Source organism: Heterodontus francisci, chromosome 5 (genome assembly GCF_036365525.1).
Source record: "Heterodontus francisci isolate sHetFra1 chromosome 5, sHetFra1.hap1, whole genome shotgun sequence".
Taxonomy (NCBI): domain Eukaryota; kingdom Metazoa; phylum Chordata; class Chondrichthyes; order Heterodontiformes; family Heterodontidae; genus Heterodontus; species Heterodontus francisci.
In genome coordinates, this window is record NC_090375.1 from 24,591,535 (window position 1) to 24,619,445 (window position 27,911).

At 43.0% G+C, this 27,911-nt stretch overlaps 1 protein-coding gene across 2 annotated transcripts; it reads right to left on the reverse strand.

Moving 5' to 3' along the window:
- si:dkey-29h14.10 (caspase-1) lies at window positions 1-27,911 on the reverse strand. 2 transcript variants are annotated; one of them, XM_068030783.1, is made up of 7 exons: window positions 27,794-27,911; window positions 23,952-24,209; window positions 13,041-13,097; window positions 10,656-10,709; window positions 8,585-8,746; window positions 5,406-5,704; window positions 1-936 (listed from the first exon to the last, which is right to left on the reverse strand). In XM_068030783.1, the coding sequence occupies exons 1-6, from the start codon at window positions 27,807-27,809 to the stop codon at window positions 5,430-5,432; spliced, it is 822 nt and encodes a 273-aa protein (XP_067886884.1). In that variant the 5' UTR covers window positions 27,810-27,911; the 3' UTR covers window positions 1-936; window positions 5,406-5,429. The 2 variants fall into 2 exon arrangements, with proteins under 2 accessions (XP_067886884.1, XP_067886885.1); XM_068030784.1 differs by lacking the exon at window positions 8,585-8,746.

The following is a 27,911-nucleotide window of genomic DNA, read 5'->3' on the forward strand; positions in this document are numbered from 1 at the left end:
ACAGTGTCTTGTTCATATATTTACATAAAAATGAAAATAAGTTACAGTTACCATTCAGTTAAAATAGCTTATACTACATTTGCGGAGAACAGTGATTTACATACACCCACTTTTACTTGCTTAATTGGCGGCACAGGGTGCTGGTGAGTGAACGTTCCTTGGGATGTTTTACTATGTTTAAAGTGTTATACAAATGCTCGTTGTGTTGTTGTTGTTTGCACTATAGATGTTGGCTTAAGGCCATGCAATACAAACTGTGCTGGGAACCCCCACCCCCTCCGATGTGATCACAGATGCAGTGAGCTACTTGATCTCTATAGTTAGAATGCCACACTTGGATGAGGGAAATATTGTGCTAAAGTGCCACAACATACAAAGCCGATGATGGTACAATCAATCAAGAAAAATGAGCAAACGGTATCTTAAAAACGTAAGAAATAGGAACAGGAGGAGGTCAGACAGCCCCTCGTGCCACTCCGCCATTCAATAAGATCATGAGTGATCATCTACCTCAACTCCGCTTTCTGCCCATCCCCATATCCCTTGAATTCCCTTAGTGTCCAAAAGTCTTATCAACCTCAGTCTTAAATATACTCAACAATGGAGCAACCACAGCCCTTTGGGATAAAGAATATTATTATTTAACACCTTGAAACACCAATTACTAACAGCACAGAAACAGGCCATTCTGCCCAATAGGTCCATGCTGGTCTTTCTGCTCCACACAAGTTTGTGACGACCATTAAATTAATCAGTTCTCAGAATCCCATATTGCCAATGACCTGCAACAAAGTGTTTCACAATAAGATCTGAAAATCACATTTAAAAAGTCCTAGGTTTGGCTGATATTTAAAGATGGCTGTTACAAGTGTTGGCTTTTGCTCTGGGTCGTGCTGCTGATGTATCACTTTCTCCAAGAAGTTACAGAATTCCTTGCTGAAAAGAAAAAGAAAATATCTGTGAACTTCTGCAATAAATCTCATTCATTTGCACTGATAATATTCACAGTATCATTAAAGATGAGATCTATGTAACTATGAAAACATACGGCATATATGTCCCCTTCTGTCTCCAGAAACCATACACAGAGATAGGGGAGGACGCTTAAAGTGGACAAACTAGCTGCCAGAGCTGCTGCTTTAGCAGTTTAATGCTGCTCAATAAAAGTTGATTAATCCCAAATTAGCTTGGCTTGATGCAGATATGATTGTACCTAATTTTCCCTAATGGCATTATATCAGGCCTATAGTAACACAAGAATGAGCATACTGAGAATAATTAGTCTCGTAAATACAGTTTCTCACTCATTATTAACTGAAATCATGTGACTTTTGCAGTGCCTGATAAACTGTATGCCCTACAAACATTAGATATCAGAAGGAACTGTAAGTATGAGTTTGGCTGGCACGGACATGATGGGTCGAATGGCCTCTTTCTGTTCTGTAAAGGGCATTAATGAACCACATGGGTTTTTACAACAATTGATGATAGTAATAGTGCCATGAAACTGAGACTAGTTTTCAATTCCAGATTTTTTTTATTAATGAATTGAATTTAAATTCCATCAGCTGCCGTGGTGGGAATTGAACCTGTGTCCCCAGAGCATAGCCTGGGCCTCTGGATTACTAGCTCAGTGACACTACACCACCATCTCCCCAACTGCCCAGCACTGTGTTCCCCATCCCTTTAAGGATAGGTATCCTGCCTCCAAGAGCTGCTGGCGAATCAGAGGGCTGGTAGCTCTGTAGTATCGGCAGCAACACAGAGGGCAGTGGCCACTGCCGATACTACACCATGCCTCGGACCAGGGCCAGCACTGGAGTCCCAGACCTAAGGTAAGTGAAGCGGGGTCGCTAGGGCCAGTCCAGCAGTGAAGTGGGGTGAAAGTGGGGAAGTGGGGGGGGCGGTGCGGGAAAGTGTTGGTGAGTGTGGAGGATGTTCACGGAGGGACAGGCTGCCTTGTTTTACTGGAGGCCCTCTGCCTCTGGTTTAATTCCAGCAGCAGCAGGAAGTGGCCCTTGAGTGGCTAATGATTGGCGACTTAAGGGCTTCAACTGGGTGGGAAGGCCGTCTTTGGCCTTTCTCGCTCCCGATTTAATTGTGGTGCAACGGGAAGGCAATGGACCCTCAGAACCCCGCCTTCCATTACAATTCTATGGAGCCACCCTACCTCCTAGCCCATCGCCCTGGGTCCCATTAAATTCCACCCATAGAGCCATAACGGCACAAGAGGCGGCCATTCAGCCTATCGAGTCTAGGCCAGCTCTCTGTAGACCAAACACCATCGTCACAATGACAACTAGGGATGGACAATAAATGCCAGCGACACTCACATCCTGAGAACTTTCTTTTTAAAGTACAGTGTATAACTAGAGGCACCTGTAACAAAGACAGATGTCTCCCATATTTAATTCTGGTAACTGCAGATAGCAGAGATGTTCTTCAAGAAGCAGCTTAATTCATGGTTTTATAATGCTAGTTCCGGAAATCATGGTTAACTCGATTTGAATTTCTGCACATATAGGACCGAAACCCCATCAACAACAGTGCCCATGAAATAACAGTACAAACAATCTGGGAAGTTGCACCGCTAAAATTCTGTGCAGGGACTTTTTGATATTCAGGTGCAGTTACAGCAGCTTCTGCTGAAACATGAAGAGTTGGCCCAAACATCTCGTCATGGAGTCATAGAGTCGTACAGCATAGAAACAGGCCCTTCAGCCCACCGCGTCCATGCCAACCATAATGCTTATCAATACTAATCCCACCTGCCTGCATTAATTCCATATCCCTCTATGCCTTGCTCATTCAAGTACCTGTCCAGATGCCTCTTAAATGTTGCTACTGTTCCTGCCTCCACCACCTCTTCAGGCAGCTCATTCCAGACACCCACTATTCTTTGTATGAAAAATTTACCCCTTTGATGCCCTTTAAACCTCCTCCCCCTAAGCCCTCTAGTTTTAGTCACCCCTACCATGGGAAACGGACTCTGGCTATCTACCCTATCAATGCCTCTCATAATTTTATATACCTCTATCATGTCCCCTCTCAGCCTCCTTCGCTCCAGGAAAAACAGACACAGCCTATCCAATCTCTCTTTATAACTCAAGCCCTCCAAACCAGGCAACATCCTTGGGAATCTTTTCTGCACCCTCTCTAGCTTAATCACATCTTTCCTGTAGTGCGGTGACCAGAACTGCACTCAGTACTCCAAATGCGGCCTAACCAACGTTATGTACAACTGTAACATGATGTCCCAACTCTTGTACTCAATGCCTCAGCCGATGAAGGCAAGCATGCCATACGCTTTCTTCACCACCCTGTCTACCTGTGTTGCCACTTTCAGGGAACTATGTACTTGCACCCCAAGGTCTCTCTGCTCAACAACACTCCCCAGGGCCCTGCTATTCACTGTATATGTCCTGCCCTGCTTAACTTCCCAAAATGCATCACTTCACACTTGTCTGCGTTAAATTCCATTTGCCACTCCCTTGCCCACTTTCCCAGTTGATCCTGTTGTAACCTCAGACAACCTTCTTCACTGTCCACTACACCACCAATTTTGGTGTCATCTGCAAACTTACTAATCATGCCCCTTACATTCACATCCAAGTCATTAATATATATGACAAACAACAGAGAGCCCAGCACCGATCCCTGTGGCACACCACTGGTCACCGGCCTCCAATCTGAAAAACAACCCTCCACTACCACCCTCTGCCTCCTATCACCAAGCCAATTTTGTATCCAATTTGCTAGCTCACCCTGGATCCCATATGTTTGAACCTTCTGGACCAGCCTACCATGCGGGACCTTGTCAAAGGCCTTGCTAAAGTCCATGTAGACAACGTCCAGTGCCCTGCCCTCGTCAATCCTCTTGGTCACCTCCTCGAAAAACTCAAGTAAGTCTTGTGGTGCTGATTTAGGACCTGCTATCAGGAAGTTCTTTATTTATCAACATGTGGGAATGGCCTTCTTGGTAAGGCAGTGGAATAATTTAAGAAGCAACTACATGCTATGCTGAGGGATTCTTTCCATATAAAGGAGCCTTCCTCACGCATATCTGTTTTGTGACAAGAACATAAGAAAAAGGAGCAGGAGCAGACTAACCGGCCCCTCGAGCCTACTCCACCATTCAATATGGATCCCCTTCTAGCCCAACTCCACTTTCCTGCCCACTCCCCATATCCCTTGATTTCCTGAGAGATCAAAAATCTAATCAATCTCATTCTTGAACCTACTCAACAACTGAGCATCCATAACCCACTGAAGTAGACAATTTCAAAGATTCACAACACTGTGAGTGAAGAGGTTTCTCCTTATCTTAGTCCTAAATGATCGACCCCTTATTCTGAGACTGTGCCCCCACATTCTAGATTTCCAAGCCAGGCGAAACAGCCTCTCAGTGTCTACCCTGTCAGGTTGCTTCTCCTGATCTTGCGAATAGAACAGTATTCTATCTTCTCCTGATTCAGTGAATACTGTAAATTAAGAACTGTCTTATGGTGCTGATAAGTCCTTCTAATGCACACTTGAAAGTCAGATCAATTTTGAAATTGTAAAATTGACAACATTTATACAGCCCCAAATCTGCCAAGTTATGCCAAGCCCATCGAACGAACTGCTCGGTGCATTGCATTTCCCGAGGGAGAATTAAATTATTTTTATTGCCTCCATTTTTGTACCTTCTGCCTTTCCCTAGTGTATGTCATTCCCCAGCTAGCAGAGAAGGTGAGCAACTTGATCCTTTCCCTCTAACAAAACCACCTTTAAAACAGTTGCTGGGAGGAGCACATGCAAATGGTGACGTCAGCTATGGGCAGGAATTCACCTTCACCACCATGATGACATGAGGTTTCAGAAGCTCAGGATGCCAGCCCTGCAAACAAGGTGACAACAGAGACCATCCCACACTACCAGCAAGGGACAACTTCATGTGTGGCACCTGTGGCAGACTTTGCCTTTCCAGAATCGGCTTGTTCAGCCATCAAAAGAAATGCAGCAAATGATCTCATCTGACCTCACCATGAGGCTGCATTCCCATCATCCCTCACAGATGGAAGAATGTCAATCACAAAGGGAGGAGCACAAGAGTAGTTTTGTCTTCACGTCTTCCCTCTGAAAGGAAGGTATTTCAACTTCCCTCGGTAACATAGATAGAGTCTTTGGGAGTAGATTTTGACTTTGTGCAATAGTGTACAACAGGTGATAAGAGATCAGCAGTCCATTTTACATATCTCTTGGTTTTTATTTCTGTTGACTTCAATGTTCTGCATTATCGCACGGTCAAAATCTAACCCATTGTATGTCAAAATATGGGTATGTTTCTTCTAACTTGCCAGTGTGTATAGCGCTGTTCACTGGTCCTCAAACAACAAATAGTCACATATTTTACAGCCACTTACCTGCAGCGTTCAAACTACTTGTGGCTACCTTCCTTCTTCTGTTAACTGTTCTGTATCTTCTTTCTCCTCACATTCATTTTCCTCATACTCTTCTTCCAGCTCCTTCTCTTCATTATCATCTTCGTCACTGAGTTCTTCCACTACTGTGAATGTATTTCTGTCTCCAAAAGTCACATTTTGTAATTTGGATGTAATTATTTCTATATCAGTTTCCCCTTGGATGGCTTCCGTGCTACTTGCACTCAATTCATTGGAACTGCTGCATGTGCGAGAGTTAGCGGTCACATCCAGGACCTTTCCTAATCAGAGGATTGAACCAAGGTCAATGATTAGACATGCATTTTTCTGTTTTGTTTTAACAGTTGTTATCCTGTTTATTTAAAGCAGCTGAACGACTGTATTGAAATAACACAGTAATTTTACATTCAAATTCACATTCAACAGTGCCCTACCAGAAGAAATGTATTCACTTAATCTACCCAATTCAGCCAAGTAACTAGGTAATCTAAAAAAAATCTAGATTTCCTCAAAACATTTATGTGTTGATTATAGTTTGTGTTTGTTTATGTTTAGAGATACAGCACTGAAACAGGCCCTTCGGCCCACCAAGTCTGTGCCGACCATCAACCCCCCATTTATACTAATCCTACACTAATCCCATATTCCTACCACATCCCAACCTGTCCCTATATTTCCCTACCACCTACCTATACTAGGGGCAATTTATAATGGCCAATTTACCTACCAACCTGCAAGTCTTTCGGCTTGTGGGAGGAAACCGGAGCACCCGGAGGAAACCCACACAGACACAGGGAGAACTTGCAAACTCCACATAGGCAGTACCCAGAATTGAACCCGGGTTGCTGGAGCTGTGAGGCTGCAGTGCTAACCACTGCGCCACTGTGCCGTGTGCCGAGTGATTTATACTCATTCAATAATGCTCATCAAATTCTAGCCTTTTAGGACAATGTTGCCTATGGAGATCTGACCCCATCAAATTGGTATTGTCAGGCCATCTCGGCTGCTAATAGTTCATTTTATATTATTCACATTTCATTATGAATGGCTTCAAGTCTAGACTGTTGACTAAATGAAATGGTTCTGACTGTAAAGAGCTCCTTTTTTAGCTCTCAGATATAACCATGGACCAGCAATAGAGCTCATTATTTCTTCAATCATACCAACATACGAATTAGGAGCAGGAGTAGGCCACTCGACCCATCGAGCCTGCTCCGCCATTCAATAAGTTCATGGATGAACTGATTACTCCACATTTCCACCTACCCCCGATAACGTTCCACCCCCTTGCTCATCAAGAATATATCTATCTGCCTTAAAAATACTCAAAGACTCTGCTTCCACCGCCTTTTGAGAAAAAGAATTCCAAAGACTCACGACCCTCTGAAAGAAAAAATTTCTCCTCATCTCTCTCTTAAATGGGCAACCCCTTATTTTTAAACAGTATCCCCAAGTTCTAGATTCTCCCACAAGGGGAAACATCCTTTCCACATATATCCTGTCAAGACCCCTCCAGATCTTATATGTTTCAATCACGTTACCTCTTACTGCTCTAAATTCCAGCGTATACAAGCCTAGTCTGTCCAATCTTTCCTCGTAAGACAGCCCGCCCATTCCAGGTATTAGTCTAGTAAACCTTCTCTGTACTGCCTCCAATGTATTTCCATCATTCTTTAAATAAGGAGACCAGTAATGCAAACAGTACTCCAGATGTGGGCTCACCAATGCCCTGTATAGCTGAAGCATAACCTCCCTACTTTTGTATTCAATTCCCCTCGCGATAAATGAAACATTCTATTAGCTTTCCTAATTACGTGCTTTACCTGCATATTAACCTTTTGCGATTCATGCACCAGGACACCTAGATCCCTCTGCATCTCAGAGCTCTGTAATTTCTCACCGTTTAGATAATATGCTTCTTTTTTATTCTTCCTGCCAAAGTGGACAATTTCCCACTTTCCCAAATTATACTCCATCTGCCAGATTTTTGCACACTCACTTAACCTATCTATATCCCTTTGTAGCCCACTTATGTCCTCTTCACAAGTTACTTTCCTATCTATCTTTGTGTCATCAGCAAATTTAGCAACCATACTTTCGGTTCCTTCATCTAAGTCATTTATATAAATTGTAAAAAGTTGAGGCTCCAGCACTGATCCCTGTGGCACACCACTAGTTGCATCCTGCCAACCAGAAAATGACCCATTTATGCCTATTCTCTGTTTCCTGTTAGCTAGCCATCTTCTATCCATACCAATATGTTACCCCCGACACCATGAGCTTTTATTTTCTGCAACAACCTTTGATGTGGCATCTTATCAAATGCCTTCTGGAAATCTAAGTAAAATACAACCACTGGTTCTCCTTCATTCACAGCACATGAAACTCCCTCAAAGAACTCCAAAAAATTGGTTAAACATGATTTCCCTTTCACAAATTCATGTTGACTCTGTCTGATCACCTTGAATTTTTCTAAATGCCCTGCTATAATGTCTTTAATAATAGCTGCTAACATTATCCCTAAGACAGATGCTAAGCTAACTGGCCTGTAGTTTCCTGTTTTCTGTCTCCCTCCCTTTTTGAATAAAGGAGTTACATTCGCTATTTTCCAATCTAACAGAACCTTCCCCGAATCTAGGGAATTTCAGAAAATTAAAACTAACACATCAGCTCTCTCACTAGCCACTTCTTTTAACACCCTAGGATGAAGTCCATCAGGACCCGGGGAGTTGTCAGTCCGCAGCTCCAACAATTTGCTCAGTACCACTTCCCTGGTGATTGTAATTTTCTTCAGTTCCTCCCTCCCTTCCATTTCCTGACTTACAGCTAATACTGGGACATTAGTTGTATCCTCACTAGTGAAGACTGATGCAAAATACCTGTTCAATTCATCTGCCATCTCCTTATTATCCATTTTTAATTGCCCAGACTCACTTTCTATAGGACCAATGCTCAGTTTGTTAACTCTTTTAAAAATATCTATAGAAACTCTTACTATCTGTCTTTATATTTCTAGCTAGCTTTCTCTCGTACTCTAATTTTACCTTCCTTATCAATCTTTTAGACATTCTTTGCTGTTTTTTATATTCTGTCCAATCTTCTAACCTCGGAATCGGAGATTAAAACAAAGAAAGCAACATTCACGCAAGGAATGCACATACCATGTTCTGTGTTTGTACTCGTCTCTGGCTCCACAAAGTTATTTGGCTCAGATAATGACATAGTCCTCATAATGGACATCTTGTTATTAGAACCAAAGATGCAGTTGTTTAGACTTGAGTTGCAGATACAGATCTTGAATTTTACTGGAGACTGGAACTGTTCTGCTCGGGGGATAAAAGAAACTTAAAAACACAGCTGACCACCTCATATTGTACCACAGATCATGTCTCTTTTTGAAGGTTGGAAGGACTACACAGACTAATTTTGGAGCAAAATATGAACTAAGGCACGGTGCTGTGATTGTTGGAGTAATGTTACACGACCTGGACATTTACACCGTTTTTCTGCCAAGGTTACAGAAGACAATCAGGACAACCCTTGTGGAAATTCCGCCTCAATATTTCAGAACAATAAACCTTTTCCAGCAGCACTGGGACTTACTGTTCTTAGCAAATTCCAACATCATCAGCTCTCACCTAGGACTCCTTACCCTTTGCTGCACCCTCCCCCCCCCACCCCCCCCCCCACCACCTCCATCCCCTGCCCAAAGTAGAATAAATGTCAGCCCTGCAGCTCACCCATACCATGGAATTAAACTAATGGTTTAAGATTGACCAGCAGGCCCCTGCCACTATCGGATTGAAATTGGGCTCCTCTCTTTAAAAGTCTAATGACTTTAGATCTTCAACCATCCTAGGCCCAGTTCAATTTCCGTATTCCTCATATTCCGTCCCATAGCTACAGTGCTCAGTTGCCCTGCTGAAATTTGATCCCTTCCACCAATCACCCCCTCCCCTTGCACCTCTGCTCTCCCCCCTCCTCAAGCCATTGTTCTTGCAATCTCCACTGAACAGGAAGTAAACTCCCCCTCAAACTCACTCCCCCCCGCTGCAAAGAATTATTTTGGCATGTTGAACTCCACCTTCCTCCCTGTCAACTGGAGTTTTTTGGCAATGGGTCTTTCCCCAAAACGGAGAAGAATTTCACCCCACCAGACCCAATACCTGTCACCACTACCCCCTCCACCCCCAACTAATCACCATCACTTCAGTCATTCACAACTCTTCCCCACTTGCACTATCCGAAGCAACAATATAGCCATCCAGAACCCCTCCTACTAAGTGAGCTGCTTCTGAGTCCTCCAGCACCCATCCAACCCCCACCAACCAAGAGCTGCTCTTACGCCCCTCCCTTCTGCATTCCCCTTCTCCCCGATCAACACCCCTTTACATGACCCCTCTCAGGTGGGCATTTTAAATTGCTGGTGGGGCTGTCTGCCAAGGTCGCGCTATCTTCTCGCCGGTTCTGATTTTAACATTCTTTTCTAAGCAGGCAGGAAGGATGTTTACCAGAAACTGGCAGGTCCTGCTTTAATATGTATGTCACTGGGGCCTTAGCTACAGGCCTGCCACCCTGAGAAGCTTTCCCTCTAGGACAATAGGGGAGATGGTGGTGTCGTGGTAATGTCACTGGGCTAGTAATCTGGACAACCAGGCTAATACTCTAGGGAAATGGGTTCAAATCCCACCATGGCAGCTGGTGGAAATTCAATTAATTAATTTTTAAAATTTGGAATTGAAAAGATAGTCTCAGTAATGGTGACCATGAAATCATCAATCGTCATAAAAACCCAACTGGTTCACTGATGTCCTTTAGGGAAGGAAACCTGCTGTCCTTACTTGTACCCAGGAATGGGCCATAACTGATTTCTAGCCCACCTTCGTGTAAGTGGGGAAGCCCGTCTGTAGATTGTGAATAATTCACTTCCTTTCCCTTTATTTATGCTTGAATCCAACACTGAAATGTGGTGAAGTGCAACACTAGAAGGTTATAGGTTTTAAATCAGATCTGTCATATACAGACCAGCTGAGCTCCAGTGATAATTTGGTGTCTGAAATATTATGGTTAGTTGCTGCTCTGAATTACTACTCAGATATTGTCGTGAAGAAATCTACATAGATTTTGGAGATCAGATTGCTCAGTTTTGATTGGTTAGTGTTTTTACACCGAATGTGACAGCTGGAGAGCAATGGATACTCTCAAAAATATTTAAATAAGTAAAGAACTCACTCTGAGAGGACGATGCTTCTGCAGTACTTGGTGGCTTTGAAACATGAGGTCTCACTGTGAAAAAGAAATGTGACAAATTAGAAACTGGCCTTTTATGAATTCTCTGTTCCTTCAGCCAGCATTTGTGACATTCCTGTTGCAGCTATGACTGCACTCTCTGAGGTACCCTCTCTAAACCCTTCCACCTCCACCTCACCCTCTTACTTTAAAAGCCATCTCACAAGCCAGCTTTTGAACCAGGATTTCTGTCATGCTTCCTTAACTCCACCCCCAATGCTCAATGTCCATTTCCCTATCTGTTTCTATTTGTGAAGTGCCTTGAGACATTGTTACATTAAATTCACTATATAAATGCAAGTCAAGTCATTATTGGTGTAATAAAATGCACCAATCTAACTATTCATTGCAGATATATATTTTATATATAAAGCAGAGGAACTCAGCCATTGTTGAAATGTTATTGGAAATCTAAATTGTGGCTGCAATGAAGAAACAGACTTTGGTGTCAGCTGTAGCATTCATGCCTGAGTCAGAAGGTTGTGGGTTCAAGACTCACTCCAGGGACTTGTGTGTATAATTTAAGCTGACACTACAAATACAGTATTAAGGGAATGTTCTCCATCAGAGGTGCTGTCTTTCAGATAAGATGGTAAACTGAGGCCCCATCTGCTACTGTGGGTGGATGTAAAAGATCCTATGACACTATGATCCTATGGGCGACACAGAGGCGCAGTGGTTAGCACCGCAGCCTCACAGCTCCAGCGACCCGGGTTCAATTCTGGGTACTGCCTGTGTGGAGTTTGCAAGTTCTCCCTGTGTCTGCATGGGTTTTCTTTGGGTGCTCCGGTTTCCTCCCACAAGCCAAAAGACTTGCAGGTTGGTAGGTAAATTGGCCATTATAAATTGCCCCTAGTATAGGTAGGTGGTAGGGAAATATAGGGACAGGTGGGGATGTGGTAGGAATATGGGATTAGTATAAATGGGTGGTTGATGGTCGGCACAGACTCGGTGGGCCGAAGGACCTGTTTCAGTGCTGTATCTCTAAACTAAACTAAACTATTTTGAAGAAGAGCAGTGGAGGTCTCCCTGGTGTTCTAGCCAATATTTATCCATCGACTAACATGTAAAAACAGATTATCTGGTCATTTACACAGTGCTGTGTAACAAATTGGGTGACATGTTTCCTGCATTACAGCAGTGACTACAATTCAAAAATATTTCATTGACTGTAAAAGTATCCTGAAATTATGAAAGGCACTTCATATACACAAGTCCTTCTTTCTAGTATTTATCCAATTCCAGTGTCAGTGGAAACACAGCAGAGAATGATTCCAGACAGCAGTAGTGCCCGAGTTCTCAGTCTGGAAACTGTTTTGAATTCAGTCTTGAGTTCAGACACGAGCTTCCTCCAAGTACCAGGAGGAAAAGGTAACATTTGTGGGGAAGTGGGTGGTGTGGGGGTGGGGAGGGGGGAAAAGAGAGAGGTGGAGGGAGAAACGAGCAACCTGAAAGTCTGTGTTTCCCCTCATGCCACAGCGGGTGTCTTTGGTCATTGACAGGTTTCCCACTCAGAAGCCAGCTTGATTGACAGACTTGGCTTCCAGTCAGGCAGGGAGGGCTCCGAAGCAGGCTGCTGGAGGAAGTAGGTCCGATCCGCGGTGGAGGAGAGTTGGGGAGATGGAGAGGCTCTGACCCCAGGGAAGTCCAATCTCCAATCCGGGTCAGAACTGATCCCGGGGGGGCCTGATCCCCGATCCTAGAGCACTCCAATACCTGACCCCAGGGGTTATGTATGGGGGGGTGGGGGGGGAAACCTGGGGGCCAGGGCAAGCACTCCCACTCCTCCTGGTTCACTAGCAGCTGTAAAGGCACTTACCTTTTCCCCAAAGCTCTCCTCGCCTCCCTTCAGCTGGCGGGTTTTCCCAAGGCCTGGGAAACCCGGTGGCCACTGTAAAACCTCCTGGGAGTGGTTTGGCTGCCTGCCCCTTGCCCCGCCTCTATGAAGCCCAGAAATGGGCATGTTGGCCCTGGTTTGGGGGTCAGGTTTCAGATTTTAAAAATTTTAACATTTATTTTGATCCCAACCCACCCATTTTTGGCTGTTAACATTCGGCCCATTTTTCCCTGTTCAGATTTTTAAAAAACAAAGTTCTGATGAAGATCTCTAACTGAAGCATTAACTTGTCTTTCTCTTTTTAGACACTGAAGGACCTTATGTTCTTTTTTCCAGTCTTTTGTGCTTACATTTTGTCCTGGGAGTTAGTTTAAATATTTGAAAATGACTTTTGATCTTCCCACAGGGCCCTACTACAGACTGTTTAAGATAATTAAGGACAATTTAAGCTCCAATTCTGAAAGTATCTTGAGACATTAGTAAATACTTACTGGAAGGAACTGGCCTCAGGAAAGACGATGTTGGTAGAGTGTGACCAGTAGAATTAACTATAGAGAACCAGAAGAGAAAAGTTAGTCAAAATCAGTAGCAACTTTTCACTATAATTTAAACAAGTACTTATCCTCCTACTTAAGATAATTAAAAGTACAACAAAATTATTGAAATTAAGTTATGTTTTTCCATCATTGAAATCTCATAACAACAATATGTATTGTATAGCACCTTTAATGTAGTAAAAAAACACCCTCAAACACATTACAGGAATATTATCAAACAAAATTTGGCTCTGACCCATGTACTGTTCATGCCCATTGTGATGTAGCCAAGCTCACATTACCAGTCCCATGTTGTGCTTTGTAGTAAAGCACGTGTAAATTATTGATCACAGTACTCGCAGGATGGAAGACAATCACATACCCAAGGATCTTCTGTATGGTGAGGTAGCCGGGGCCAGACAACCAGTAGGGCGCCCAAAGCTCCACTTCAAGGATGCTTGCAAGCATGACATGAAGGCCCTAAATGTCGACTATCGCACTTGGGAGTCATTAGCTGGCGAAAGAGGGAAATGGCGACACATCCTGTGGACCATGATGACCAGTGCCTACAGCAGCTTAGCAACAGGCGCCAACGGCAAAAACAACAACTCACAGCATCACTTGGCAGCTTCACATGTGGCACTTGTGGCAGAACCTGCCTCTTAAGGATTGGCCGTCACAGCCAGCAACAAAGATGCACCAAGAGAAGATACCCCACTGAAATGGATTGTTTGCTGTGTGTCCATCATTTTTCATAGATGGAAGGATGCCAACCAACCACTAGTAGAAGGAAAGAATTCTGATTGGGTGAGTTCCCTGCACTGAATCATATTATTTGCTGCATTGGACCATAATTTGCTGTAGCTAACAGCATCTGCCATTAGTTAGACTAGCCCTTACACATAGAAACATAGAAAATAGGAGCAGGAGTAGGCCATTTGGCCCTTCGAGCCTGCTCCGCCATTCATTATAATCATGACTGATCATCCAACTCAGTAACCTGTTCCCGCTTTCGCCCCATACCTTTTGATCCCTTTAGACCCAAGAGCTATATCTACACGTTTAGGTTTTACATTTTTTTGCGTGATGAGTTACTGAAAGTGTGACCTAATAACATTTGCAGTGAGAGAAACTGGGCATCTGGGACCTGAGTGAACAGAACAAGCAACTATGTATCTCCTGAGCTAGTCAGATTGAAAGACTGTGAAATTAGCAATGCTAGGACTGAGAAGGAAGTGTAAATTAGAGTGGGTTAATTCTTGTGATTGTCCTGATGAGTGCAAGACAAAAAGCTTCAACAACATGTCTCTATTTTTGGCATGATAAGTGTTAATTACTGTCAGTCAACCTCCCTGGCACTGAAATTAGTTATCACAGTGTGGAGTTTCATTCCTTCAGGTTTTAATTGTTGTTGGAGATCTAAAAATGTAAAATTTTAAATGACAATCTTTTTCACTTTGCCTTTCTGTCTCTATCTCTCTCACTCTCTTAATTCAATCTTCCTTTCCCTCTGTATTTTCCTTTCTGTACCTGGTTTGACACTAAACCAGGCAAGGCCCTATTCTTTGCAGACAGAAGGAATATGTACAAACATTGCGCCTGTTTCAGCTGAACAAAATAAGTGAAAGCCATTCGCTGGTTCATTCCTCAGGGCAATGCCTTGACCAATCAAAGTCAAGCTGCTGGTTTAAATTTTAAATAAAGCTTGGCAGTTAACTATCAGTCACCGTAAACTGGTACATTCACCATAGCAACGCAGCTACCAATCAGATTTCAGTTGCCAACCAATCAGCACTCTCTTCTCATGCAGTATAGGATGTTGTTTTCCCTTACATTGGTTATTTTTGTGATTGTCCTGATGAGTGCAAGACAAAAAACTTCAACAACATGTCTCTATTTTCAGCAATACTCAAGTTCTGTACTATTAAACAACTAATTATCATGCCATTAAAAGGGTACTTAAGCTGAAATGGATAGGACTTAACTTTATATGGCAAGTTTAGCTCATATTTACTATTTAAACACAGCAACTTCAAACCACTCAATATGTTTCAATGGTGTGGCAGACACTGAGATATAGGTGCTATATCATGGCAAATCATAGGAAGATAAGAACAGGAGAAGGCCATTCAGCCCCTCAAGCCTGTCCTGCCATTCAATGAGATCATGGCTGATCCACAGCCTAACTCCATATACCTGCCGTTAGCCCATATCCCTTAATATCTTTGCTTAACAAAAATTAACAACTGTTCTAGCTTCAACTGCTGTTTGTGGGAGAGAGTTCCAAACCTCTACCACCCTTTGTGTGAAGAAGTGCTTCCTAACATCTCTCCTGAACGGTCTGGTCCTAATTTTTAGACTATGCCCCCTAGTTTTAGAATCTCCAACCAGTGGAAATAGTTTGTCTTTATCTAGTCTCTCTTTTCCTGTTAATATCTTGAAGACTTCAATCAGATCGCCCCTTAACCTTCTAAATTCCAGTGAAAACAGGCCTAATTTGTGTAATCTCTCCTTGTAACTTAACCCCTGTAGTCCAGGTATCATTCTTGTAAACCTACATTGCACTCCCTCCAAGGCCAATATATCCTTCCTGAGGTGTGGTGCCCAGAACTGCTCACAGTACTCCAAGTGGGGTTTAACCAGGGTTTTGTACAGTTGCAGCATAACCTCTGTGTCTTTATACTCCAATCCTCTAGATATAAAGGCGAGCATTCCATTAGCCTTTTTGATTATTTTCTGCACTTGCTCCTGGCATTTTAAAGATCTATGCACCTGAACCCCCAAATCAGACATCAACTTTTGAATGTTTGAGTTTAACTATGTGTTTACCCTCACCTAAAGCTGTTATACCATGGAGACGGTGGCGTAGTGGTACTGTCAATGTACTAATAATCCAGAAGCCCAGACTAATGCCCTGGGGACATGAGTTCAAATCCCACCAGGGCAGCTGGTGCAATTTAAATTCACTTAATCAATAAACATCTGGAATTGAAAGCTAGTCTCAGTAATGGTGCCATGAAACTATCATTGATTGTCGTAAAAGCCCATCTGATTCATTAATGTCCTTTAGAGAAGGAAATCTGTTGTCCTCACTTGGTCTTAGTCACTCACTTGTGACTCCAGACCCACAGTAATGTGGTTGACTCTTAGCTGCCTCTGAAATGGCCTAGCAAGCCACTCAGTTCAAGAGCAATTCGGGCTGGGCAACAAATGCTGGCTGCCAGCGATACCCACATCCCATGCAAAATAATAAAAAAAATGTGCAGTAATAACAGCATATGCCATTAGCCTCACCATTATTTTGACAACAAATGATGTCCCATTATCTTATGCAGTACTATATTAGAACGACTGAGCACACAGTTGCTAAATGGCTACATCTGGTCTCTGCTGTGCGGATGTATGAGGATCAACTAGGACATACAGTTACCAATGAATCTTGGCAACTCTGTTACTCTATCAATAGTTTCCTAGGATAGTCCTCATCATGCCTGAGGAATATTCCACAGTCTCTGTTCCCAACTGCGGAATGGTAATGGCTGCAATCAACTCTAGGGTTTTGGAAACAGCATGCTCTTAAATATACTTGTGCTTGCTTTCATTTATATCCAGCATTTTGCATTGCTCTCTTAGCAAAGGGACCTAAGTTATCTCAAAATATTATGGGGTAAACTAACATCAGCTAACAGCTGAATGAAGAATATCAGGTTCACCAGTTGAACTGCAGTGAGTAATCGGAGACCAGTGACTACAATTACGTTCTACAGAGAATACTTAAAAACTAATTAAAAGGACTTTCAACATTTCTTCTTGTTACGAAAAGGAAATTTCAGAAGCTCTCCCCAAATATATCCCACAGTTAAGACTAATTCAGTCACTTTGACTATGATTTTCTTTCCATTCATAACACCATCAACACATTATGTTAACATTTGGTATTAAATTCCTGAAAAGGTTTAGTATCCTAGAGACCACTCAACAGCAATAAGATTACGGAGGGATTCTCAAATTCTGTATCAAGATATATAAATACCCAATTACATTGGTTTTTGTTAGATGAGCGAATATATACTTCAAACTAAGGACTGTAATTAACTCCCAAAGAGAGTGCCATAACATCTTGTCTACATAGATTACATTAGAGGTATTGTTAGCTTAATATCAATTAGCAGTGCAGTTTGAATTTGTGATGGTATTGAATTTAGATATTGTTAAAATGTTCATTTTTACTCAATAATTAAAGAGGAAGGTGCATTTCATTAGCTTACCATTGGTAATTGATAAATTTATTAGAAAAATTGAAGAGCCTATGCAGATCAGAACAGCAGAGAAATATAGAATGTTACAGCATTCACTCATGCATTTTCATCCACATAAGCCATTGAGTTTAATCACACTCTCCTGCTCACTCCCCTGCCCTATTAATATACCTCAAGCAGCCATCTAATTAAAAATTTTAAGAACTTACAGACTCTGCTTCAACAACAGTGTACGACAAAATTCTGCAATCTAACAACCTCTGTGCAAAGAAATTCTTCAAACCTCCCATTTAATTGTTTTGTGATCATCTGAAGTTTATGCCAGTCATCTCGCCAACCAGCAGAAACAATCTATTTAGTTTATCAGAATCCTTCAAAATCTTGAAGAATTCTAGCCATTTACCCCTTAACATTCATTTAACACTAGCCTAAAAGCCCTAAATCCTCATCTCCTCTTCATAACTATAAGCCCTCATCCATCGTAACATCCTAATGTATCTAAGCCATACCTTTTCTGTTCCTTTTATACTCTTCCTTTAATGAGAATTCCCCATAACTGGACATAATATTGTACAAGACCTTAGTTTGCACGTGCAAGTTTGACATTACTTCCTTTGTAGGTTATGCCTCGAGATACTATTTTGAGGCATTGGTGGGATGTTATTATTGTCGATTAAAAACTGGCTCCCATAGGTGGAAACTAGTTATCGATGGTTGCGGATCTGTTTGGAGACAAGTTATCAGTGATCTCCCATCGGGATCAGAGGTAGCACTGTTGCTTTTCACTATCTTCATGAACGACCTAGATGTAACTGTTGGGGGAACATTGCAAGTTTGCAAAAGATCTGTGCAAGTGCTAGGAATAAGACAAGAATAAACTTCTCCAAGCAGATCTTGAGGCAATGGGAGACTAGGCTCACATTTAGCAAATGGCATTTAACTTGGATAAGGGTAGTGTGATGAGAGTGCCATTTTCAACACTAAATATAACTTATACACTACAGGGTAAAGTACTGAAGTATGTTGAGAAGGAAAGAGATCTTGGTATTATTGTATGTAATGCCCTTAAGGTTCATGGCCAGCGACAGGAAGCGTTAGCCAAAGCAAACAGAGTATTAGGTTGCATTGACAGGGCGATTCAGTATAAAACAAAACACAACATTTTGTTCTTCTTTAAGACTTTGGTTAGGCCTCTATGTCCAGATTTGGAGCTCTTACATGGTGGATGATATAAAGGCAATGGAAAAGATTCAGAGACAGGTCATTGGAGTGATACCCATCTTAAAACACCTTAGTTATCCAGATAGGCTTAAAAAGCTTGGCTGAATTTTATCCTGCCCTTGGAGATCGGAACAGAGGGGCACACAAAAAGGCAGCGGGTGGCATTGGGCAGAGTTCCCGTCACCTTTCTGATGCCATGGAATTTAGTCTGGGGCAGGGAAGGCCAAGGATGGCCTTCCTGCCCAGAGGCCAACTGAGGCTCTTAAGTGATCAATTAACGGCCACACAAGGGCAGTTTCCTGCCTCCCTTCCCATTTCACAAAAGTCAGAGGGGCCCACCACCACATGGAGACACTGCCAGGTGAGACCTGGCGACCTCCTAGTGGCCTCCATGGCAAGGACCAGCCCCACCAACCACTATACCCCCCACCCCCTCGCTGGGGCCTGCCTGACTGACCCTGGTGAACCTGACTCCACTTACCTCCTAGGTCTGCTCCATCTTCACCACTGCAGGCTTCTTGCAGTACCAGCAGTGGCTACCGCTCCCGGTGGCACTAATGGTATTGATGAGCTGCTGGCCCTCCAGAGGTGGGAACTTGTCCCTTAAAGGGACAGTCCTCAACGATGGGCAGTTAATTGGCTGCTTGCCATGGAATTCCACCGGGGGTCCAATGGAGGTCGGGGGGTGGGGGGGGCGTTCCCGCTGCCCACCTCACCACCTTCCGGCGGGATAAAATTCCAGCTGGTGTCTCTATATGCATATGTATTCAAAAAGCATGGACCCCGAGAGGATCTGATACAGTAGACTGTGGGAGGATTTGATAAGAGTTGTTTAAAATAATAAAAGGACTAGGCTAGATCCATTCTTCCAATTAAATAGGTCAGGAAGGACCAGGAGACATGCGTTTAAGTTGCGTACATGTAGAACTAGATTGGATGTCAGGAGGTTCTTCTTTGCCCAGATGATATGGAACCAGATACCGACTCAGTCAATGAGTGTGGATTCACTACATACCTTCAATAGGGAGCTAGAATAGTTCTTGTTTTGGTTGGAGATTCTGGCATACAAAAGGTAGGTGGAACAATCACACATATAAATCAAGGTCAATGTGTTGTCTTGTTTAGATCACCCAAGCCGGGGGAAGGGGTGGCGGTCGGAGAGGAAATTTCCAGATTGCGGATATTGAGTGTTGCAAGTCATGCTGCTTAGGACTGACTCAATATTTTGCTGTCCATAGTTGTTCATATGTTCATATTTATATTTTTATGGCCTCATCTACTTGTGGTGTATGCTTTAAAGAATTCTATATCTTCACACCAAAGCCTCTTTGCTCCTTCACTCCACTTAGAATCTTACCCTATACGATTAATTCCTTTCCCTAGTCTTACTTTATTTATTATTTTACATTGAATTGCATGCACCATCTATTTTCCCATCCCGCTAGTGTATCTATGCCTTCCTATTTTCTTCCACTATCTGTGCCACAATTCATCACATGCTCCTCTATTTGACATTAGCAATTGCGACATTATTCCCTCGGTTCAGAAGTCAAGATCATTTACCTATACAGTACAACAAGAAATTGCATTTATACAGTGCCGTTAACATAGAAATACATGCAGATGTGTGAAAAAGTGGCAAAGATTAGGAAAGGCGACCAAAAACTTGGTCAAAGATGTGGGTTTTAAGGAGGGTCCTAAAGGAGGAGAGGGAGAGGGAGTGGTGGTGAGGTTTAGGGGAGAGAATGCCAGAGAGTGTGACCAAGGTGGCCGTAGGGTTGGAAGAGAAAACACAGATAAGGAAGGGAATAGAATATAAAAACAAGGATATATTATTAAGCATGTACAAGACTTTAATCAGTCTACAGTTGGAGTAATATGTACAGATATGGGCACCTCATTAAGAAAATTTGAAATAAAAGCAGATTTAAAATTTAAAAATGTAACAAATAGTAAAGAGAAAGGATAGATTAATATGTTGAATGTGTACCATCCATCAAAATGGGGAGGCGGTTGCGTAGTGGTATTATCACTGGACTAATAACAGAAAGACCTGGGTTCGAATCCCACCACAGCAGAAGGTGGAATTTGAATTTAATTAATAAATCTGGAATTAAAAGCTAGTCTAATGATGGCCAAGAAACCGTTGTCAATTGTTGTAAAAACCCATCTGGTTCACTAATGTCCTTTGGGGAAGGAAATCTGCTGTCCTTACCTGGTCTGGCCTACATGTGACTCCAGACCCACAGCAATGCGGTTAACTCTTACATGCCCTCTGAAATGGCCTAGCAAGCCACTCAGTTGTAACTAACCGCTACAAAGTCAATAAAAAGGAATGAAACCGGACGGACCACCCGGCACCGGAAATGACAACGTCAAACCCAGCCCTGTTGACCCTGCAAAGTCCTCCTTACTAACATCATGGGGGCTTGTGCCAAAGTTGGGAGAGCTGCCCCACAGACATGTCAAGCAACAGCCTGACATAGTCATACTCACGGAATCATACCTTACAATGTCCCAGACACTGCAATCACTATCCCCGGGTATGTCCTGTCCCACCAGCAGGACAGACCCAGCAGAGGTGGCAAGACAGTGGTCTACAGTAGGGAGGGAGTTGCCCTGGAAGTCCTCAACATCGACTCCGGACCCTATGAAGTCTCATGGCATCAGGCCAAACATGGGCAAGGTAACCTCCTACTGATTACCACCTACCGCCCTCCCTCAGCTGATGACTCAACACTCCTCCATGTTGAACACCACTTGGAGGAAGCACTGAGGGTGGCAAGGGCAAAAAATGTACTCTGGATGGGGGACTTCAATGTCCATCACCAAAAGTGGCTCGGTAGCACCAATCTGGCTGAGTACTAAAGGATATAGCTGCTAGACTGGGTATGTGGCAGGTGGTGGGGGAACCAACACGAGGGAAAAACATACTTGACCTTGTCCTCACCAATCTGCCTGCCGCAGATGCATCTGTCCATGTCTGTGTTGGTAGGAGTGACCACCACACAGTCCTTGTGGAGACGAAGTCCCGCCTTCACATTGAGGATACCATCCATCGTGTTGTGTGGCACTATCACCATGCTAAATGGGATAGATTTCAAACAGATCTAGTAATGCAAAACTGGGCATCCATGAGGCGCTGTGGGCCATCAGCAGCAGCAGAATTGTACTCAACGACAATCTGTAACCTCATGACCTGGCATATTCCCCACTCTACCATTACCATCAAGCCAGGAGACCAACCCTGATTCAATGAAGAGTGCAGGAGGGTATGCCAGAAGCAGCACCAGGAATACCTCAAAATGAGGTGTCAACCTGGTGAAGCTACAACCCAGGACTACGTGCATGTCAAACTGCATAAGCAGCCTGCAGTAGACAGAGCTAAGCAATCCCATAACCAACGGATCAGATCTAAGCTCTGCAGTTGTGAATGGTGGTGGACAATTAAACAACGACCTTGAGGAGGTGGCTCCACAAATATCCCCATCCTCAATGATGGGGGAGCCCAGCACATCAGTGCAAAAGATAAGGCAGAAGCATTTGCAACAATCTTCAGCCAGAAGTGCCAAGTTGATGATCCATCTCGGTTCCCTCCTGAAGTCCCCAGCATCACAAATGCCAGTCTTCAGCCAATTCGATTCACTCCGCATGCTATCAAGAAACGACTGAGGGCACTGGATACTACAAAGGCTATGGGTCCTGACAATATTCCGGCAATAGTACTGAAGACCTGTGCTCCAGAACTTGCCGCACCTCTAGCCAAGCTGTTTCAGTATAGCTACAACACTGGCACCTACCCAGCAATGTGGGAAATTGGCCAGGTATGTCCTGTACACAAAAAGCAGGACAAGTCCAACCTGGCCAATCACCGCCCCATCCAGCCTACTCTCAATCATCAGCAAAGTGATGGAAGGTGTCATCAACAGTGCCATCAAGCAGCACATGCTGAGCAATAACCTGCTCAGTGATATCCAGTTTGGATTCAGACAGGGCCACTCAGCACCTGATCTCATTACAGCCTTGGTTCAAACATGGACAAAAGAGCTGAACTCATGAGGTGAGGTGAGAGTGACTGCCCTTGACATCAAGGCAGCATTTGACCGAGTATGGCATCAAGGAGCCCTAGCAAAACTGGAGTCAATGGGAATCAGGGGGAAAACTCTCTGCTGGTTAGAGTCATACCTAGCGCAAAGGAAGATGGCTGCGGTTGTTGGAGGTCAATCATCTGAGCTCCAGGACATCACTGCAGGAGTTCCTCAGGGTAGTGTCCTTGGCCCAAACATCTTCAGCTGCTTCATCAATGACCTTCCTTCAATCATAAGGTCAGAAGTGGGGATGTTCGCTGATGATTGCACAATGTTCAGCACCATTTGTGACTCCTCAGATACTGAAGCAGTCTGTGTAGAAATGCAGCAAGACCTGGACAATATCCAGGCTTGGGCTGATAAGTAGCAAGTAACATTTGCGCCACACAAGTGCCAAGCAATGACCATCTCCAACAAGAGAGAATCTAACCATCTCCCCTTGACATTCAATGGCATTACCATTGATGAATCCCCCACAATCAACATCCTAGGGGCTACCATTGACCAGAAACTGAACTGGAGTACCATATAAATACCATGGCTACAAGAGCAGGCCGGAGGCTAGGAATCCTGCGGCGAGTAACTCACATCCTGACTCCCCAAAGCCTGCCCACCATCTACAAGGCACAAGTCAGGAGTGTGATGGAATATTCTCCACTTGCCTGGATGGGTGCAGCTCCAATAACACTCAAGAAGCTCGACACCATCCAGGACAAAGCAGCCCCCTTGATTGGCACCCCATCCACAAACATTCACTCCCTCCACCACTGACGCACAGTGGCAGCAGTGTGTACCATCTACAAGATGCAATGCAGCAAGGCACCTTAGACAGCACCTTACAAACCCATGACCTCTACCAACTAGAAGGACAAGGGCAGCAGATGCATGCGATCACCACCTGCAAGTTCCCGTCCAAGTCACACACCATCCTGACTTGGAACCATATCGCCGTTCCTTCACTGTTGCTGGGTTAAAATCCTGGAACTCCCTTCCTAACAGCACTGTGGGTGTACCTACCTCACATGGACTGCAGCGGTTCAAGAAGACAGCTCACCACCACCTTCTCAAGGGCAATTAGGGATGGGCAATAAATGCTGGATGGCCAGTGATGCCCACATCCCATGAATGAATAAAAGAAAATGCGAAAAATAAAAAATAGGCAAGCATTTCAGTAAAGTTGGAAAAGCAAAGGGAAGAGAGGTAAAGTGGCAAAGTAACAGATACTCAAATCATAACTTGCAAAAGTGGAGGAAAAGAGTCTGAATGAAAGAACTGATGTCAGCAAGCACAATATTTACCTTGCTTTCCAATTATTTGTTCACTCAGATGTGGATCACACGTTTCAAGCGCCTGAAAGAAGATGCCACAGGCCTTCTGCCCTTTTCGGATGACAGCGGAAAGTAGCTCGGATGCCTTTGAAAGCATTTCAGACTTGGAGCTGATGGCATTAAGTTCATATTGGTTGAGAATCCGGGTGCTATACAGGAAATATGTGATCTGCTCAACCACTGCAGGGGACATCGACGTACCGAGCACGTAGTAATGTCTCCGCAAATCTATCAATCACAAACAAAGTACTGTTCATTAGCTTAAAAATATGACTCATGATATAGGAAAGCTAAATGATACATTTAAAACAACAGCTTGCACCAATTTGGCTCCTTTAACATCGTATGACACTTCACAGGAGTGTAATCAAACAAAATTTGAAACCGAGCCACATAGTGAGATATTAGGACAGATGGCCAAAAAACGTAGTCAAAGACATAGGGTTTAAGCAGCCTCTTAAAGGAGAAAAGATAGTGAGGCAGAGAGGTTTAGGGAGAGAATTCCAGACCTTAGGGTTCGACAGCTGAGGCACGGCTCTCAATGGTGGAGAGATGAAAAGTGGGAATGCGCAAGAGGCCAGAATTGCAGAAGCTCAGAGGGTTGTAGGGCTGAAGGAGGTTACAGAGATAGGCATTCATTCAGTGACTATTTAAAAGCATTTACTTGGTAATTTAGTGGTAGAGCTCAGATGATCAATCTAACTGTAACAATTCTCCTGTATTGCTATGGCAAAGGTGTTATCGGTTACAGTGCAGTAGACAAGGGCTGAATATTGAATTTGTGGGGAGGGATATGAAATTCTGGAGTTTTGATGCTTTGTGAATAAGCAACTATTACAAAGCACAGAAACGGATCAGCTATGATCTCATTGAATGGCAGGACAGGCCCGAGGGGCTGAATGGCCTACTCCTGTTCCTATCTTCCTATGTTCCTAAACAGTCCCAATAGATCCATGCTGGTGTTTATGCTCCACACGAGCCTCCTGACACCCTTCCTCATCTAACCCCATCAACATATCCTTCTATTCTTTTCTCAGTCATGTGTTTATCCAGCTTCCCCTTAAATGCATCTATACTGTTCACCTCAATTACTCCTTGAGTTAGCAAGTTCCACATTCTTAACATTCTCTTGGTAAAAGACGTTTCTCCTGAATTCCCCATTGGATTTATTAGTGATTATCTTATATTTATGATCCTTATATCTTACTTGCATCTTCTCTACCTCCAACCTATCAAACCTAATCTTAAAAACCTTGATCAGGTCACCTCTCGGTCTTTTTTCTAGAGGAAACAGCCCTAGCCTATCCAAGCTTTCCTGACAGATGTAACCTCTCAGTTCTGGTATCATTCTAGTAAATATTGTTTTCATCTTCTCCAATGCCCCTATGTCCTTTGTATGGTATGGAGACCAGAACCGTTTATAATACTCCGAGTGTGGTCTAACCAAGGTTCTATACAAGTTTAACTATATTTCTCAAATAGCCTTAGCTTAACCCATCCTTTATGTAATTCATTCAAGTGTTGCTCTTAGCTTACCATGTCACCTGAACCATAGACTGTACCCCATTATCCTTCATATAAATACAGTGCCCATGTAAATAAAGTAGTCAACTGCATCCTTCAAGTCAGCACTTTCTAAACTGACTGAAATTCTATCAAAATTGCTAATCCTGCAGTGAAGATGACTTCTAACATGGAATCCTAGATTTTATTAATGGAAGAAAAATGTTCAGGCGATATTTAAATAGAGGTGTTCAAAATCATGAAGGGTTTTAATAGAGTAAATAAGGGTAAACTGTTTCCAGTACAGACAGATCAGTAACCAAAAAGGACATAAATTTAAGACAATTGTCAAGAGCAGGGGGAAGAGTTTTTTTTTTAACACAATAAATTGCGATGATCTAGAATGCATTGCCTGAAAGGATGGTGGAAGCAGATTCAACAGTAACTTTCAAATGGAAATTTAGATAACTAAGTGGGATTAATTGAATAGCTCTTTCAAAGAGCCAGCACAGGCATGATGGGCTGAAAGGCCTCTTTCTGTGCTGTAAGGTTCTGTGATTCTAAGTTTTATCACAAAAGGTATAGAATATAAAAGCCAAGAGGCATTGACGAGCCTATGTAACACCTTAGGACACAGTACTATGTAATATTGGGCTCCACAGTCTGTAAATAATAATTGAAGCTTTGGAGACGATACAAAACAGATTTACCAGGTATGAGGAAACACAAATATAATGACCATTACCTCGAATCATTACATCAATACCCTCTTAATTGAACAAAATATGGACTTGAAAGTGCATTACATTGATAAATTGACAGATTAGCAATTGAACAGATGGATGATAATCTCGAGGTGTGGCAATGCATCATGAGTGTTAGGGCTGCTTTCACATTCTATCTGTGTAAAAAGTTTCACTAAACCCTTGACAGTGTGTTATAAAAATAATGGCTCTTGCAAATAATAAGCTACAATCTAAAAGTATTATCCCACCTTGTCCCAATGAAAATTGTTTTTTCTCCCATGAAAAGTTCTGAAACATTTGATGTTTTGTTCAGCTTCCTGCCGACATACCCTCCACTTCTCTCTTTGGCAAAATATATTTCAATAACAAGAAGCTATGCCTTCTCTAGTTCCTCTTATTTACTGCAACAATTTACATTCACGTTCAAGTATTTAATGTAGAAAAATTTCCGTCTTTTTCATCACTCAGATCTTTGTCACTAGGGTCAACAACAGAAACGTGAATTTATATAGTGCCTTTAGCTTAGAAAAATACCCCAAGGTGCTTTACAGAAGCGTATTCAGACAAAAATCGACATTGAGCCAAAGAAGTTGACTTAAAAACTTGGTCAAAGAGATGGGTTTTAAAGAGGGCCAAAGGATGAGAGGGAATTGGAAAGGTGGAGAGGTTTAGAAAGAGAATTCCATAGTTTTGAGCCCCAGTTGGCTGAAGGAACAGCCGTCAATGGTAGGGCAGAGGGAGTGGGGGATGCACAAGGCCAGAGTTGGAGATACAGAGTTCTCAGAGAGTTCTTGGGCTGGATAACATTATGGAGTTAGCGAGGGGTGAGGCCATGAACGCATCTGAACAGGAGCATGGGAAGTTTGAGGTGTTGGGGAAGGGGACCCATGTCTTTGGGAAGCCATTAAAAAAAGTAAATGGCCATTCATTTAACTGCTGTAGTATGGGTACTGCCACAAATGTGGGCTACATTTTACAGCTATTCAGAGTGAATGGGTGAAAAAACTAGAAATATTTTATTTGTATATCACTTGTATATTTTCAATTGGAGAAAATAATGTATTTTAATGGCAACAGAAATGTGATTTTTATACCCATTGCTGCTCCACTACTATAGAATACCACAGCACCATCTTCCTGAAACACTTAGCTGCAGACAATCACAAGAACTCTCCAGCATTCGATCATATTCAAACGCCTGGGGACACCAAATGATTTATCCCACCACCCCCCGTTATAAACTTAAAAATCAAATAGACAAACTCCAGGAAGGCGCCTTGTCCCAATGAAAATTGTTTTTTTTCCCATGAAAAGTTCTGAAACATTTGATGTTTTGTTCAGCTTCCTGCCGACATACCCTCCACTTCTCTCTTTGGCAAAATATATTTCAATAACAACAAGATCCCAAACATTTTTTTAATCAGTTTATTTTTTGCTGGTCTGGTTGTATTCGTGAACTGGAGCAGACCTGAGTGTCAACACTTCACCCCAGTAACAAGAACATCAGACTTTTTACTGTCAGGTTCTTCTCTGCACGATTAACAATTGAATGAGAACTCTTACCAGTTTGTGTCGACATCACTTCACTGCCAGATATCTGGGACGTTGGATGTTTTGAGCTTTCTATTGAAAATGATTTTATTCAGGCCGAGTTGCTGAAAGTGGAGTGTGCTGCTCCCTC